At 41.8% G+C, this 15,751-nt stretch overlaps 2 protein-coding genes and 1 non-coding gene across 4 annotated transcripts; 1 reads left to right on the forward strand and 2 right to left on the reverse strand.

Moving 5' to 3' along the window:
* The first annotated feature begins 452 nt into the window (after positions 1-452).
* Positions 453-11,646, forward strand: sh3d19 (SH3 domain containing 19). Of its 2 annotated transcripts, none has more exons than XM_068322032.1 (21): positions 453-692; positions 4,782-4,821; positions 5,528-5,568; positions 5,704-5,743; positions 5,831-5,957; positions 6,300-6,462; positions 6,688-7,701; positions 7,806-7,898; positions 8,003-8,073; positions 8,261-8,289; positions 8,368-8,587; positions 8,679-8,747; positions 8,847-8,990; positions 9,109-9,181; positions 9,624-9,754; positions 9,867-9,925; positions 10,016-10,245; positions 10,437-10,486; positions 10,565-10,751; positions 10,940-11,043; positions 11,124-11,646. In XM_068322032.1, exons 1-21 carry the CDS (start codon positions 608-610, stop codon positions 11,232-11,234), a joined length of 3,081 nt encoding a protein of 1,026 aa, XP_068178133.1. In that variant the 5' UTR covers positions 453-607; the 3' UTR covers positions 11,235-11,646. The 2 variants fall into 2 exon arrangements, with proteins under 2 accessions (XP_068178133.1, XP_068178134.1); XM_068322033.1 differs by having other exon boundaries at positions 6,321-6,462.
* Positions 11,647-11,789: 143 nt separating this feature from the next.
* On the reverse strand, positions 11,790-15,253 carry rps3a (ribosomal protein S3A). Its single transcript, XM_068322034.1, has 6 exons — positions 15,110-15,253; positions 14,384-14,487; positions 13,935-14,122; positions 12,985-13,193; positions 12,156-12,265; positions 11,790-11,960 (listed from the first exon to the last, which is right to left on the reverse strand). Exons 1-6 carry the CDS (start codon positions 15,169-15,171, stop codon positions 11,833-11,835), a joined length of 801 nt encoding a protein of 266 aa, XP_068178135.1. The 5' UTR covers positions 15,172-15,253; the 3' UTR covers positions 11,790-11,832.
* Positions 12,042-12,113, reverse strand: LOC137600872 (small nucleolar RNA SNORD73). Its single transcript, XR_011037000.1, has one exon. It is a non-coding gene; the product is annotated as a small nucleolar RNA SNORD73 (small nucleolar RNA).
* Positions 15,254-15,751: the final 498 nt, after the last annotated feature.

A 15,751-nucleotide genomic window follows, 5' to 3' on the forward strand; every position in this document is an offset into this window, starting at 1 on the left:
GAATGAATGAATGCTTTTTTTATTTTCTACATGTGGAAGTAAAACAACAAAACTCAACAGAAAAACAAACAAGACTATTAAAAATAGACAGAACAACAGTAACAATACTCAAAGCAATGACTCCTGCATGTCCAAAAAGGAGTAGGGTGAAGATAAGCTTATTTAAACCCACCCCTTCACTATAATATAACACTTTATTAATAAATGTAAATGTTATTCAAAAAGGAGAGGAGAATTTAAGAGAACCAGATGTCTCTAAACAAAAAACAAACAAAAAAACGCACAAAGGAGCCAAAATCTCCATAGTCATAGTTTCTTTTTATGCGGTTTCGGTCGTGCACAACTGAGATCATTGGATCTGTGTACATTCCCACGCAGAAGTGGGACTGTGGTGTGTGGTGTTGGGGTCCTGTCAGTGAGTGGCACCACCTCCGCCCGCCGGGGAGCAGAGGGAGCCGCTGCGAGCTGGACAAAACTCCCACCGCCGGCGGTGAGGATTAGAGCTCATATCTGATCCACCGCTGGGACACAGACAGAGTTCCTGAATTTATTTCCTCACTGGTGTACTTTGTTTGGAATTGGATTTTTGATTCATCTGTGGTTTTAAATGTCGATGGCTGAAGCCTGCCATGAAGATGGGGGAGGGGATCGCAGGGATCTGCGGGATGTTCGGGGCAGAGACCAAACAACAGGTATGTTGGGGAATGTACCAGGCTGTCCATCCCATGATGAACGGATCCTGACTCCTAAAGGCGACCGAGACTGGAAAAAACATGTTGACTCCTCAGTTTGAACATTGATGTCAAAATGGAGAGTTTAATCTTGATTTGAGATTAGAAAGGAGATTTTTACTCGTTTTAATGGTTATTTCAAGCTCAATTCAGCACTTTTTCATACTTGATAAAACTGTAATACTTAACATGTTTAGAGAAATACAGTAATGGTATTGTATAACAAAAATCTGGGTGCATTATTTCATCAGTTCCAGGCAGCCTTTGTTCTCCGTTCATTCATAGTCTGATGGAAACTCTGGAGACTTCCTTCAGATGTATAATTGAGTGCTGTCAAGTCTGCATCCATTTTATTATACTGTTACACTGTCATGTCATTTAAATGTAGATTAACTCACAAGAATACATGGCAATTTACAAAAAAATAGACCATTTGGTTTAGTGCTTCCCAGACAATAATGGAGTTTTTATCCTCAAGAAAATGAACAGCAATTAGTACAGAAGAAAAAACAATAGAGGATCCATTTATTCTAGACAGGATCCAACATGGAAACATGTAGACCATTCTCTAATTCTATGACTTCTTGTCATCAAGTATTTATTTTTGTTTTTCAGAAAATTAGCGCTCTATGAAATGGAAGTGTCAGTGATGCAAACATGTCATCTGAGGCCTGTCACCTTGTTACAGTAACATCACTCATCCTCTTCAGTCAACCACAAAGTGGTTGTTGAAGTTTGTCACCTGCACCTCATGGTGTGTCACCTGTCACCTGACAATAAACAGCTCTCGCTCCTGCAAATGGTAGAATCTGTATTTTTTTTAAAAAACCTGCTGACAGAACAGGCTTTCATTTTCATATTTTGGCTCAAAATAAGGCTCCTTGTTGATATAACAGCTCTGTTTGGAAAATGTGCTCATTTACTGTTGGGAAAGTGGGAAAGGAAGACTACTGAATGCACATTAAGGATGAATCTTAGGCCACAATAGATCACGTTAAGGTTTGGGGTAGAGTTAAACCTTTTCAGTTAACTTTGGTGTAGGTATTGTCTCCTAGCTCCTCCTTTTCCTGGCAGCACCTGGTTTGCAACTCGCCCAAAAACTCCCCCCACTGCCACCCTGACCCCCGACCAGCTGTCTGGATTGGGAATTTCTGTCATTCTCTGCAGGCAAATAGTTGCTGTCATGAATCAGCAGTATACTTGTCTGCACTTGATGCAGTTTTTGTCCATTCCCAACTATGTGTTAACATGATACACACCATCAGGAAGGTTTTAAGCATCAACTCATTTTGTGTTCTTTCCACTGTGAATCACTATTTTGGGAGACAGTATAATTGAGTGATGCTTTCTTTTTCGAGCAGGTCCAGACCACACTCTTTAATTTATGGAAACCTAAAATTATGAGTAAGCACTTGGAGGCAGTGAGAAGAGAAAAACAGCCTTTAGGTGGAAATTTCATAACTAGTAACTAGTAACTAATGCTTAAGACTAAAGCCTTACATTAATCAGGCGTCACCTGTATAAAGCTGCGGCTGTTGTATTTTCAGGTGTAAAGGAAGATCATTTCTCTCTATTTTCAGCTGCTGTTGGGTGACTGCTGTTGCCTTGTTGACTGATGTCAGCATGTGTTCAAGTGAGATCTGCAGCTGTGAAGGAAAACTTTTCCTGATGACTGAGCAGCTATAAAATGTGTTCAGTGTCTCCTTAGGTGCTGGTAGTCCACAAACACCAAGAGATGTATGGTGATTAGAAATAGAGTCCAAAAAGATTTCCTTCAGAGGAAATATGTCGAAAACTAATAGATGTATTGAAAAAAATATTCTGGTCAACTGTGAAATGATTTCATTTTCTTTTTGAATGATGAAATTTAATTTTGCCCAAGCTAACAAAATTCTCTTCGGCCCTCCTGTGTGAACTGAACTAGATCGTGACTGTGGGAAACACCTTGTCATGTGATATTATTTGCATTTACCTTGAGGGAAACATTACTGACATGGCTGGGTGGAGGCTAATTACAATTAGCTTGCAAACTAATACAGAGAGTGTCACTCTCACATTTTTAGAATTTCATCCTTGTCAATTGTATATTATATTCAAAAAGGACATAAAATCCAATAAAGAATTTACACTTTAAACCTCATGGAACGTTGGATGTATGTCTTGCAATAACTGAAACCAGATGAAGGCGATATTTCTATTGAATTGTATTCTATTCTATTCTATTCTATTCATCATTCCAGACAAATTGTAGAATAGCCAAGAGAGAAACTAAAACGTATTTCCAGCCACCTAGTTAACAATTATGTCTTAATTATATCTTGAATTTTACCTTATTCATTTTACCACAAATGAGCATAAACATCAACTTCAAAGCAAAGAGAATAATTATTGCCAAATATAGGTTGACCTTCCCATTGTGACGTTTTACTGCATGACACACCCAAAAAAAGAATTAAAAGTATCACACGTTGTAATTAGTACAGCATTCCACCCTTAAAACACCAGATTAAACAGATAAACTGTTTATATTCATGGGGGTTTTTTTTTTTCATTCCGTCACTTTATGATTCTGTGGTTTTACAATCAAAGCCGCTGAGGTTAATTATTATAGTATTCTTAGACCAGTGCCTGTCACAAACGGCACACAGCGTGTCTCAGAAGTCCTGTAACCTTTTACTTTGGAGGAAACAAGACAGTAACAAAACGGCGTCATGTGGTACGGCCACTTCTTCCTGAATGTCCACATTCCAGTTCATCAGATTGGCCAGGTGAACGCAGGAGAGCTGACACATTACCGGGTCCTCCCTCTCCGCTGTCTGTGCGTGTGTGTGTGTGTGTGTGTGTGTGTGTGTGGGTGTGTGTGTGTGTGTTTTAACCCAAAGCGCACTCGTTCGAGAGACCCGGAGACTCATTCCCGTTGGAAATGCGCCTTTGTTGCTGGGGATTTTATATTTGTTCCTTTAATTCCTCACAGGTAGGATGTCGATCCATACTACGAGTAGAGTCAACATTTATTACTTCATAATATATTCAAAAGCAAAACAAAAGCCTAATCCAACAGCTGGGCTGTGACGTCATGTTAAATCTCACTGGTTACGCGCAAGGAACGCGTGGCGCGTATTTACAGCAAAAGCTCCGAGAGCTCGTATGGCGGGAGTTAGAAACTCGTCTTTTGACTGAAACTCTGTTTGGAAGCTCGTCTTGTGTGTTAAAGAGTAACTCGACTCTTCAGTGAGACAACAGGTAACAGGTGTAGCAGGGGGATCCGTCAGCCAATGAGCGCCCGGGATCAGGCTTCATCAGCGCTGCCTGCGCTCCGTCGAGATTCTGGAAGAGTTCACTCTGAAATATGAGGAAATAAACGGGCTCTTATAAGATTAGATAGTTGACTTATCTGCAGAGCTGCGGGTGGATTTTGATGTGAAATCTACTAATTTTTCTCTTCATCATACAATCTTGTTTTTATCTTGCTTTGATCTAATATTTGCGTGTTTCGTGGCCCCTTTTCTAATCTTTAGTTATAAAATCACACAAACGCGGTTTCTGTTGATATGTCGAGGTTGTTCAGAACGGTTGCTAAATGATTTATTATGAATGCCTGTATAATATTTATTATGAATTGTTGTATAATAATTGTATTCCTTTCAGAGGTAATAGCAGTGCATTATACAAACTGTCACTTCTTGAAAAACATTGACGCACTTGGATGTGGTTAATCGAGATTGAATTGCTGCATAACAGTTAGGCGACATTAAATTAAGAAGAAAATGTGATGTTGAATCGGAATGTTTAAATCGGAATGAAGAACTGGCACCAGGATGGAAGCCGGAATCAGAATCACTAAAAGTTCTAGTGCACAGAAGGTCTCACATCAGCCGGAACTCATCTTGAAAGCACTGACTATGGTCTCTACTATATAACCCCAGAGTTATCACATTTGATGCTTTGGGCTTTTGTTGTGATTTTACTTTTGAAATTCTAAACTTGGCAGACAGCAAGAGACATTTAATAGAATTTGTCAAAAAGACCACTCTCTATTTTCCTCCACAGATCCCCCTGAAAGATTGAAGCCTGCTCACTCACATTGTAGGTATGTTGTCTTCCTACCATCCATTTCTCTTTCTTTGTTAATACCAAAAGCTTCGAATCAAATATCAGCTGTTGAGTTTCACTCCACTTTGTACCGGAATGGATCGCTGTCCCTTTAATGGTCAGATCAACCGATTGACCAGCCGATGCACTGATCCCAATATATGGATAAATAACCCATTTGATATCAAGATAAGAGTCTTGTTTACCATCACACTCCTGCATTTGTTTCTTAATGAGCAGGACGTGTTGATTATGATCCTCTACTGTCAAGAGAATTCACCAGAGGCTGTTAACACTTCTCTTTTCGTGTCACAGGCGTGATATTTTTCTCTTATACTCCTCTGTAAATCAGCTGTTTTTAGTGGTTATCAACCACTAAAAAATATTAATATTCATATCAATGAATTTAGTTATTTTTGATATATTCTATTATTATCTCCTCTCTCACTGAACCTTGGGTGTCATTTTTACTCCATTTCCTTCCTTGTCCTCAAAGTTAGGTATTGCTTTCAATCCTTTCTGTCTGCGTAATGTGGCATCAATGATATCAAATGGCTGAAAGGATAGAGTTTGTTGTGCGGTGTGGATCGGGGCTGAACAAAAACATTGCTTCTGAAAAAAGCGTGAGTCACCTCAGCGGTATGCACCTGTCTGGCTGCATCCCATTAATCACATATGGGTTTCCTGTTCTACTCTCTTCTCAGCCAAGGACCATTGTCTTCTATACGAGCTGCTATCAAAAGAAGTAAGCTTTCCAAAGCATCCACTACCAATTTAAGAGGAACAATATTTGATAATAGCTGGAAGTGATTTATTCTCATAAACAATGCAAAAAAAAATCTTTTAGATTAACTAATTCATGTCATTCTTTATCCATCAGCGAAAACAATCTCTCAGAGTGACCAAAGCAGGGACCGAAGGTAATAAATAATGTATAGCAATCACTGACGGTGAACACTTCATCTGAAATTCTGTGTATTTTGGTAGAAGTCTGGTTTCTGTTTCAGGCGCCCAGAGATCACCATTGTCTCAGCTGCACCTTTAGTCAGTCACAACTGGTTCTCAGGAACCCCCAGGGTTTACCCTCCCCCTCCTGAGTCGGACTGGTCCACCGGCATCAGGGGTGTTCCACAGGTAGGCCTCCTCTGATTGTTTGGTTTCACTTCTCGTTAGTGAGCATTTAAAAAAAAAAATCTGTTTCATTTACTAGTATAGTATTAGTGTCTAGGTGAAGGATTTTATGGCTGTATGTCTGCACTGTTGAGGACAACTCCTAAATCATAATTGTAAATGCTGTTTGCTCACCAAACCTGTTTGAGGACAGAACCTTCAGCATTTTTCAATGGAGGTTAAATGACTTTGTTAAAGTGAATATTAATGAGTTTAAATGGTCTCAACATCGTTAGAAGGTAAAGGAAGCAGAAATGCAAGAGAACACATGTGGGTGTGTGAACACCTCTCTTTTCCGTGACTTAGTGCCCACCATCCTATGACCAGGTGATCCAAGAGAAGAGCCAGTGTACCAGCAGGCCCACTGCGGCGCCCCGTCGGACCGCCTGTACCGTTTCAAGCGCTACCCAAACTGAGCCTGTGAGGGAAAACCCCACAACCCCTGTCCCGTCAGAGAAAAGACCAACTGGTGAGACGCGGGTCACAACAACCACTGGTGACCGTGTAGAATCAGATGTTTGCTGGACTCAGGTTCAAATTTGAGTCTGTCAAACAGAGACCCCCCTGTCGTCACTCACTACATTCACGCAGACCTGCTGTAGGACCCTTACCAGTGGGAGTGCTTAAGGAGAGGGTGCAGGGGGTGGTTTGAGACAGGCCCAGCGTGATAATCACGTCTTTCATTTCATTCCAGGCAGAAAGCCACAAAAACCACCGAGGCCATCACGGCGGAAACAAGCGCTCGGAGAACCGGCCACAGGAGGTGTTGCATGCACTGACAAGAACGCTCAAAGAAGCACCACAGTATCGGCCACAGCCGAGGAAACCAGTGGTTCAGATTTAAATCAACCCGGCCCAGCACATTCCACCCTCACATGCAGCAGATCTGTCACTGTATTCTGGGATGTTCCCACATATCTTCTTTCTGCTGCTGCTGCTGAAACCAGTCCATCCTCATCAGACTTAAGACCTGGTGAAAGGCCTGTTCCACTTCCTCGCACAAAACTTCCAAAGCAGGTGATTAAGGGAGAGGACAAACTTCAGACTTTGATCAGTGTCACTGACATTCATGAAGACATTCACTCTGATGCAGTAAAAGTTCCAGAGGAGTATTTGAAGGAGCTATTGGAGGCGTTTCCTGCAGAGTTCGAGGAGAGCAGTGATATTGTCAACCAATCAGACGAGGCATTGCAAGCTGAAGATGGTGGCGAAATGAACTCCAAGGATATGTCCAGTCAACGTGATATGCGGGCCAGGATCCAGGCCTTTGAAGTCCAGAGTGGCACCTCTGACAAAAATGGACTCGCGAAAACAGAACCTCAATCTGGAAAGTTGACTAACAAACCTCCAGTCGCCACGAAACCGTCTGGATCTGTGAAACTTCTCACTCAACAGAATACAGATGACAGTCAGAATGTCTCATCAGCCACCGTCCCCCCTACTCCAGCCCCCAAACCGTCAAAGAAACCAATGGGACTATCTGTGCAACAGGAACTAGAGACTTTACACAATAGGATGTCCGCCCCAAACCGATCACGCCCATCTGTGCTGACCAGGGCCAGCTGCTTCTGTGAAGATGAGGATTCACCAGCGACCCCCACACCTCCAGCGAAGCCTTTTAAGGAACCCCTGAAGCCCAACTTGAACTTTAACAACCATAACTCAGCCTCTGTGGTCACAGAGAACGTGTATGTGGACAGTCCATCAAGTAAGTAGCACTGTTCTATGTGGACAGTCCATCAAGTAAGTAGCACTGTTCAAGTTGTGTGTTGCATGTTGTATAGAGCTGTACAGTCATGTGTCTCTATTCAGATCCCGTCGTGGTCAAACCTCTTACGGCTCTGGACAGCAGACCGAGCATGGCACAGAGGCCGACCATCATCAAGGTTCCGAAAGCCGCCTCATGTGAGTCCATCTCAGTACATAACTGAAGGCTGCGTATTATTCTGGTTTAGTTTTAATTTAACTGTGTTTTCAGTAACTTACGGTGAAGACATTTCTCTTCTCAGTCTCAGACAGCCCTCCTCCTCTCCCTGCTCAGAAGCCTGTAGGAAACACCACACCCATCCTCCCTCCCCAGGTAAGTTTTACACTATATCGACTGGTCAAACATCTCAAACCATACTTCTGAACATCTCAGGTGACTAAAACTAGTGAAATTAGAATTTAAATAGTGAGCTGTATCAATCACGTTCATCTTGTCTGTCAGCTGTGTATTTATTTATTTATTTATTTATTTTGCTCATGACAATGCTCCATCTTTCCAGATTGGTCGTGAACCATCGCTGCCACCTCGGTGAGTGAAATCAGATTTAAACTCTTTGTGCTTTGGCACATTTTCTAAAGATGCTTGTCCTCTCAACTTGACCTTCAGGAAGCTGACTAAAAGCGAAACACTTTCGCCTCGCCCACTGCCGGCCAAAGTTGGGCCAGGGAGACCTCCTCCCCCCAGTCTTAAGGCCATAGGTCGTTCCCATACAGTAGGGTGGGACATTCCACTAAAACCAGAAGCACCCAAAGGAAAGCCTCAAGGGAAAGGACCTGTTTTACCTCCGAGGCCCAATCCAGGCCATCGTCTCTACAACAAATACATTGTGAGAGCGATCCTGCCTTACGAATAGTCAATGTAATCAAGTTTCAACCGCTTCATGAGCATCTGCTTCATTTTTGTATTCTTCCTTTTAGCTTCAGCTTCCTCATGGGATAGCTACTTTTGACCACAATGGGAGCAACACGGGAGAACTGTCATTTCAGGTGTCTAAACTAGTATTTGTGTTGCTCTAAATTCCACATACCTTTAAAACTTGTTGGATCTCCAGATACATTTCAAACCTCTGTTGGCTTTCTGCACAGAAAAATGAAGTGCTTCTGCTGCTGGAGCAGATCGATCACGGGGTATTTGAGTGTCAAGTCGGAGATGCCAAAGGCAGAATCCGGTCGTCTCACATGAAGGTCATAACTCCTCTTGACACAGCCTATCACTCGTCACCACCACAGGTAAGTTGCTCTTCAATTGCAGGTAAATGCACGTCTTTGACACCTGAATCAGGTGTGTATAATGGGCTCTGATTCATGAAGCATTATTTAGTATGTTGTTGTTGTTTTCTCCCTATAGGATGCTGGGGCACCTGATCCAGACAGAGCTGACGATAGGCTTAAGGTTCAGGCCATACATGACTTCACTCCAGGTGAGCTGCTAATTCTGCTTGATATTAAGCAACAACATTGTCTAAAATTTTTGGAAAAAAAAAATTGCACTCTTCCTGGGGTGCCTCTGAACATAGCCCTTGGAGGAAATTAGCCTACTTTAGCCTAAAAACTAGAAGCAGAGAGACACCGCCACCCCGTCTCCCCCCATAATTAAAAAATTCAACCTTGTAGTATTATCATGGAATGTACTAAAAATATGCTTTGTAGAGAGCTGGAAAAAATGTGTAGAAACTGTTGTTGTTTTTTCCAAATGTCAGGCTGTTCTTTTAAGACATGTTTTATAAAAACAACCTGAAATTATTCAAATAATCGTTCTGATATCCTTCCCTCGGTCAGTTGATTTTTCTTAGGAGCTTCAGAGCATGTTTAGATTGCGTAGCAAAGGTGGAAACAGGGAATTTGTTTGTTGTGTACACGCAGAGGCTCCGGAAGAGCTGGGCCTGAGGGCGGGAGATGTTGTGACTATGGTGGAGCAGGTAGACCGTGAGTGGTATAGAGGCACCTGCAGGGGAACCACCGGTTTCTTCCCTGTCAATTATGTGAAGGTTCTGGTGAGTTGAAAGCAATCTCGAAAGGCACCGATTGCCACATTGGTAACTTTGAGGCTTTGGATTTAAAATGTTTATTATCTACAGAGAATTTTAATCCCTTGTCTCCCATTAGTCAAATTCACCAAAGTTACCCCCTGAACGGAAAGTGAAGCCGCTGCCACCATCAGTCAGGTACAGTCTGAATTTAGTAAATACCACTAGCCTTCACCATGTATTCAGATCAATTAGCCTGATGTGTGAACTGCTGGTGTTACCCCGCAGCGGCCCGAGATGCGTGGCAAGGTTTGACTTTGAGGGGGAGCACAGTGACGAGCTGACATTCTCCGAAGGAGATGTGATCCAGCTGAAGGAGTACGCTGGACAGGACTGGGCTCGGGGACAGGTTGGAGCCTTCATTGGGATCTTCCCTCTGAATTTCGTGGAGATTGTTGAAGATCTGCCTCCACCCTCGAGGCAGCAGGAGAGAAAGTCCATCAGGATTCCTCTACCCGGTGAGATCACCAGGAAACAACAGGACTGAATCCATTCATCCTTCTTGCTCCTTCCTCTTGATCCCTGAAAACTCTCCATCCTGTTCCCTTTTATTGGAAAAAATCCTACCATTTGTTGACCAATTTATTTAGTGCTGTGTTCTGGTATTGTACACTTTTCCTTATTAGCAACCTGTATCATTTACCCACAGGCATGGTTCCTTCTCCAGGTGCACAACCTGAAGTTGCCAAACCTTCTCAGGTAACCATTATTTCTATTGGTGAGAGACGGAGGTGTGTCCCCAGTGATAATTACACTCCCTTCTTTTTGCCTCTGCAGACACCCCAGTCCAACACAGAGTGGGTGGTGGCCATGTATGATTTTGCTGGGAACTCGGACGGCGATTTGTCTTTTGAAATCGGCGACGTCATTCAGATCACCAAACACATCGATGCCGAGTGGAGCAAAGGCCGGCTGAATGGCAGAGAGGGCATATTCCCCAGGGTTTTCGTCAAGAGCAGCTCGGGTACGGATCCGTCACATTTCACTTTAAAGATTTTTTTTATTTTGGCAATGCTTTTGGATTATGCAGTTAAAGCAGGCAATTTTGAAATCTACAAAGATGTCTCTCAAAGCAACTCTAAAGCTCAATGTGATATTTTCAAACTGCTTGGTATGACCAAATATTCCTGTATATGGCTTATCTTCCAAAAGGCCAACAGTCATCCAGTACCCAGCAGGAAGCTGCTGCTGGAGAGTGCAGAGCCAAGGCTTTGTACAACTTCACGTCCGACTGTGACGAGGAGCTCTCTCTACAGGTACAGAATCCATTTCTTGTTTGGTCATTAAATATTTGAGTCTAAATAGTCAATCTAACAACTTCACTTTTTCCTCACAGATCGGGGATATCATAACTAATCTGGAGTCCATTGATGAAGAATGGTTCTTGGGTGAACTGAGAGGGAAACGGGCTCTGGTGCCAAAAAACTATGTGAAAGTACTGGATTAGTGCAATAGTGACAGGATTGACATCAGTAGTCACCTTGCTGTAAATAGAATAATTCAACTGTAGCACACGCTTTTGACCTACTGTATGGATTGAGAAATGTCATGATTAAAAATAAACTTGGCTGCAAATTTAAGAATCCTGGACATTTATTTCCATTTCATAAGAGTATCCAGCAATCTGGTGTGATCATGACACTAGACCGCTGACTAGAACACAATTGTTACTCCCTTTTGGAAGTTTTTGATGTCAGCTGCTAATATTGCTTTTGTCTTCAGTATTTTCCGCACTATAAGGCACACCTAAAAGCCTTTACAGTATATATTACATTGACACCTCATTAAATACCATCTCCATGGTAACTCGTCTTAAACGCATCTGATAAGCAATTATTTTTAGAAGGCAGCAAAATGCAACAAAGTATTTTTTTTCAGATTTAGCAGGAAGTAAAAACCATTTGAATTAGTCAAAATTCTTTTTTTTCCTCACAAAAATGACTTGCGGGTGACATTGTACAAGTTTTTCTCAGGAACTATTATTTCACACAAAACAAGACAGTTTGTTGTCATTTACATTTTTTATTAAATCTGTCAAGGGTGTTTTAGACTGTCTCCTGGATGGGGGGCTCATAGCCATCAGCCCTCTCTACTTTGGCTCCAGTGTCATCACCAGTGGCCTTTGCAGCACTTCCAGAACCGCCCTCGCCATGGAGCTCCATCAGTTTGCCCACTGCAATACAACGCAAATGTGTTTTATTCTCTTCACAATTATAGAAGACACTTATGTTTTTTGTTTTTCAGCTCATGAATGAACATCAGCCGATCTCTATTAACAGTAATCAGGCAATCATATGGGACCGAAACAAGTTTGTCATCACATGTTCACAGGGAAGGGGAAAAAATCAGTTTCATATCTATCACTTACACTCAAACTTGGGTTTCTTCAGCATCTTGACCTTGCGAACGTAGACATCGTGTAGAGGGTAGATGGACTGGCAGGCCTTCTCAATGTCCTTGCCAACACTGTCAGGGATCCTAAAACACATAAACAACACTCCAATGTAAGGGGTTATCACAGAATGGAGGTCATTGTAGACCTCAGAACCAGCAGCAGAAGTTAATAGTGACTAGATGACTTCAAAAAGAGTGAGGTTCGAGGTGTGACATCCTGAGCAATCAGCAATCAGGAGATCTGAAAACCGAATAGTGAACACAGTAGCACTTCTGGCCAGAGTAGAAGCTTTCTTTGTCAGGCACTGGTATTTAAAAGTCCAGTTTGTGGGATAATTGGAAGTTCGGCAACAAAAAGGAGCCTTAAAATTGGATTACATGTAGCAGATGTTTGACATGCTTGTCCCTGAGATACTACGGTTTTCATTTACATCACAGCTGCAATAATTTCCCCTTAGCAAGGCCTGCTCCCATTCACATTTCACCCCAATGCAGGAAATACCTTTGAACAATTCAAATGACTGCCAGCTTGAGAAGGGCTGCATTATTCTCCATTGACTGGCATGTTTACGCAAAGGCCATTTATCAAAATACACAATTTGATCTTACAAAATAAAAAAAAAAATTAAAAACTGTTGCACATCACATCAATAAATCAAATCAGTGAAAAAGTGAACTCCAAATATAAACAAGCCAAAATTAGATTATTTGAACACGAAGTTCCCACTAACTTCCAAAGACTGATCAATATCTCACAACTAAAACAAAGGCCTATAAGAGGCAAGAGAAAATGTGTGACTTACAGTTTGTTAACAACTTCCTTCAGGTCGTTGGTCTGAACTTCACGGGTCATGATCTCCATCATCTTCTTGCGGATCTGGCGGACCTGTTGGTGCTGGGCATAGGAGGTCTTCCTGATCTGGTTTGTGCGCTTCTTTGTAAAACCCACACAGAATAGACGCAGAAGGTAGCCATCTGTGGTCTTCACATCCACATGGGCTTCAATCATGGTCTGAAAGGAGAGGGAGAACCGATTCGACGTCACATGGAAGATTTCACCAAAACAACCAATGCCTGGTGGGAACAACTGCTTTTATAAGACTGAAACAAAGCTTTCCACATTGGTCACTTGATACTTTTTTTTTTGTAGCTTGAGCACCAGATTCCAGTTCTGTTCAACGCATCAGTGATATCAACATTTGGATAGTAATGACTCATGTTCTTCAAATATTGGAAGGTGTATTTGATTCTTCTACTTAAAAGCTAAGTTTCATCCAACAAAACACAAATCTAACTATTAGGACATTTTCCCAACCTCAAACCCGAGCGTCAAATAAGTCTTCTGTTGTGAATCTAACAGACAATCGCTACTGAACACCTCACTGTTGGACACTGTGTACTCAAAGGGAATCATAGTAACTAAAACCCTCATGTTGACAACAAAATTCCAACCGTGAGAAGTCCATTTCCACATGATCATCCGACAATAGATCCACGAATATTTCCTTCACAACAAACATTTATACCTCCCACTTTTGCATAAAAATTCTCAAATTGTACCAACCTGCAACCTTTAGCCAATCAGCATCTCAATATTTTTCCACAACAGTGAAATATGAATTAGATTTTTACACACAAGGTAACCTCAAACAACCACATCCACAATCTTTTATAAAAACCTCTTTTAAAGTACTTTATGCCTGTTACTATTTCCAAACTTCTCCATGTTACATTTAAATACATATGACATTACCTGCCACTTCTTGACCATGGAGCACATCTTGTCACGGGTCAGGTCCATTCCGTGGAAGTTGGTCAGGCAGTTCTTGCCCTGAACATCCTCTGTAATGAGCTTGAACTTGCGGAAGGCTACCTCATCGTTCTGCAGGTCAGCAAGGCTCACCTCGAATACACGACCCTTAAGACCATCGGAGGCGATTCCTGTGGTTTTGAGAGAGTCGTACAAGTTTAGACAACAAGCACATGAAAGACTGTCATGCAAAGCCAACTTCTCACATCAATGGACACTTATGGACACTTACTACAAGCAAATACGGGTTGATAGTTAAACAATTGTAGTTTTAAATGGTTATGGCTTCTCCAAAGGTGAACTGCACTCATTCTATCAGTTCAATCTTCAACAAATGACAACATTATCAACAAGCCTTAGCAAGGTGTTAACACACATACATTCACACTTACTGGTTCCCTGAGTCCTAGTGACCAAGGTCTTGCCAAGATTGCGGATGTTGAACATGGCTGGTGCCTTGACATCATACCAGTCCTTCTTGGAAAAAGGGTCCACACTGCATTAAATCCAAGCACAAACGACAGGTTATAACCCGACAGGTTATAATCGCATATACTGATCGTCCTGCTAGTAGTGAGCACTGAAGCTGACGAGCTGCTAGCATGCTAAGCACGAACTGCAACTTCGAAATGACACGAATTATTTACATCTACTCGACTAAGATACGTTCTGAACACACCATCATGGCATCGCGGTTGTCAGGTCGTGGTTTATACCGGGATACCGGTAATCGTACAGCGACTACTGGTATAAGGCGCTGACTTCCCTGCTGGTAAGCGCTTTAGCTCGGCTAGTGGTCACCTCTCTTCAGGGTGCTAGTTTTGTCTAAACGGTCAAGATAAAAAATACTTGTGCTTCCAAAGCAGAATCCTCAACAGCTGAAATATAAACTAGTTAAGGTACACTAATTTATAAAACTAGTGAAGTTGTGTAAAACTACACGGCGCCGGTTAACGTGCAACGACTCCATGGCGTCAGGAGGCCGGCGGCGACGAGATGGCATTGGCCATACCATCTGACGAGAATCGGCTTCATCCGTCATAGTTATGGAAAGTAAATTATACTTTTTTCTACGGAAGGGTGTACTCTGTGTAATAACGTGTGAATTGACTACTTACATCTTCTTTTTGGCACCTTTTTTGCCGCCTTTAGTCAGCCTCTTATTCTTGCCGACTGCCATGTTGGCTACAGGGAGTGAAAGAGAAGGAAACACGAAATCCCGCGAGAAATAAAGAGAAAGTCTGTTCCCGCGAGATTTGATAAATCTCGCGAGTCCTTATGGCTTCTTCTAGCGCCCCCTGTTGGGGAAAAGTTATTTAGCCTGATAGGTACAACGAAGTTATTACACAGCCATACTCAGCCCTTATACCACCATATATTAGTGAATCTGAAACGTTTGATTAAGTTTGATGGGCGTATAAAATGTTTGACAAGGGCTAATCCAAAAATAGTAAATTTGTTAACTAACAACAGACTGCAGCATACAATATTGCAATTATATCCAGTATACATCACCTTTGCCATGAAATCTTATCAAAAACACGGTTAAGAATACATCCATCCATCCATTTTCTTGTAGACGATTTGCTGGAGCCTATCCCAGCTAAATACATAAATTAATAAATATATTCAGAATAATATAAATTATGGAAGAAAAAGAATTCATAAAAACCATAAAATGTTGCGTTTCACTGGAGGAAACTTTTGATCACTGAAGTTAAATAAGTATTAAAAATCCATTGGAAAATATCTCTTTGTCT

The sequence above is a fragment of the Antennarius striatus genome, chromosome 8 (assembly GCF_040054535.1).
Source record: "Antennarius striatus isolate MH-2024 chromosome 8, ASM4005453v1, whole genome shotgun sequence".
NCBI classification, from domain to species: domain Eukaryota; kingdom Metazoa; phylum Chordata; class Actinopteri; order Lophiiformes; family Antennariidae; genus Antennarius; species Antennarius striatus.

Bases quoted from the DNA above. Each gene is read 5' to 3' on its own strand.
- sh3d19 (XM_068322032.1), top strand. From the start codon at position 608: ATGTCGATGGCTGAAGCCTGCCATGAAGATGGGGGAGGGGATCGCAGG. The intron at 5,744-5,830 runs GTAATAAATAAT...TTTCTGTTTCAG, and splicing joins GACCAAAGCAGGGACCGAAG to GCGCCCAGAGATCACCATTG. The intron at 10,246-10,436 runs GTGAGATCACCA...ATTTACCCACAG, and splicing joins CATCAGGATTCCTCTACCCG to GCATGGTTCCTTCTCCAGGT.
- rps3a (XM_068322034.1), bottom strand. From the start codon at position 15,171: ATGGCAGTCGGCAAGAATAAGAGGCTGACTAAAGGCGGCAAAAAAGGT. The intron at 14,123-14,383 runs GTAAGTGTGAAT...TCAAAACCACAG, and splicing joins CACTAGGACTCAGGGAACCA to GAATCGCCTCCGATGGTCTT. The intron at 11,961-12,155 runs GTAAGTGATAGA...GTTGTATTGCAG, and splicing joins GAAGAAACCCAAGTTTGAGT to TGGGCAAACTGATGGAGCTC.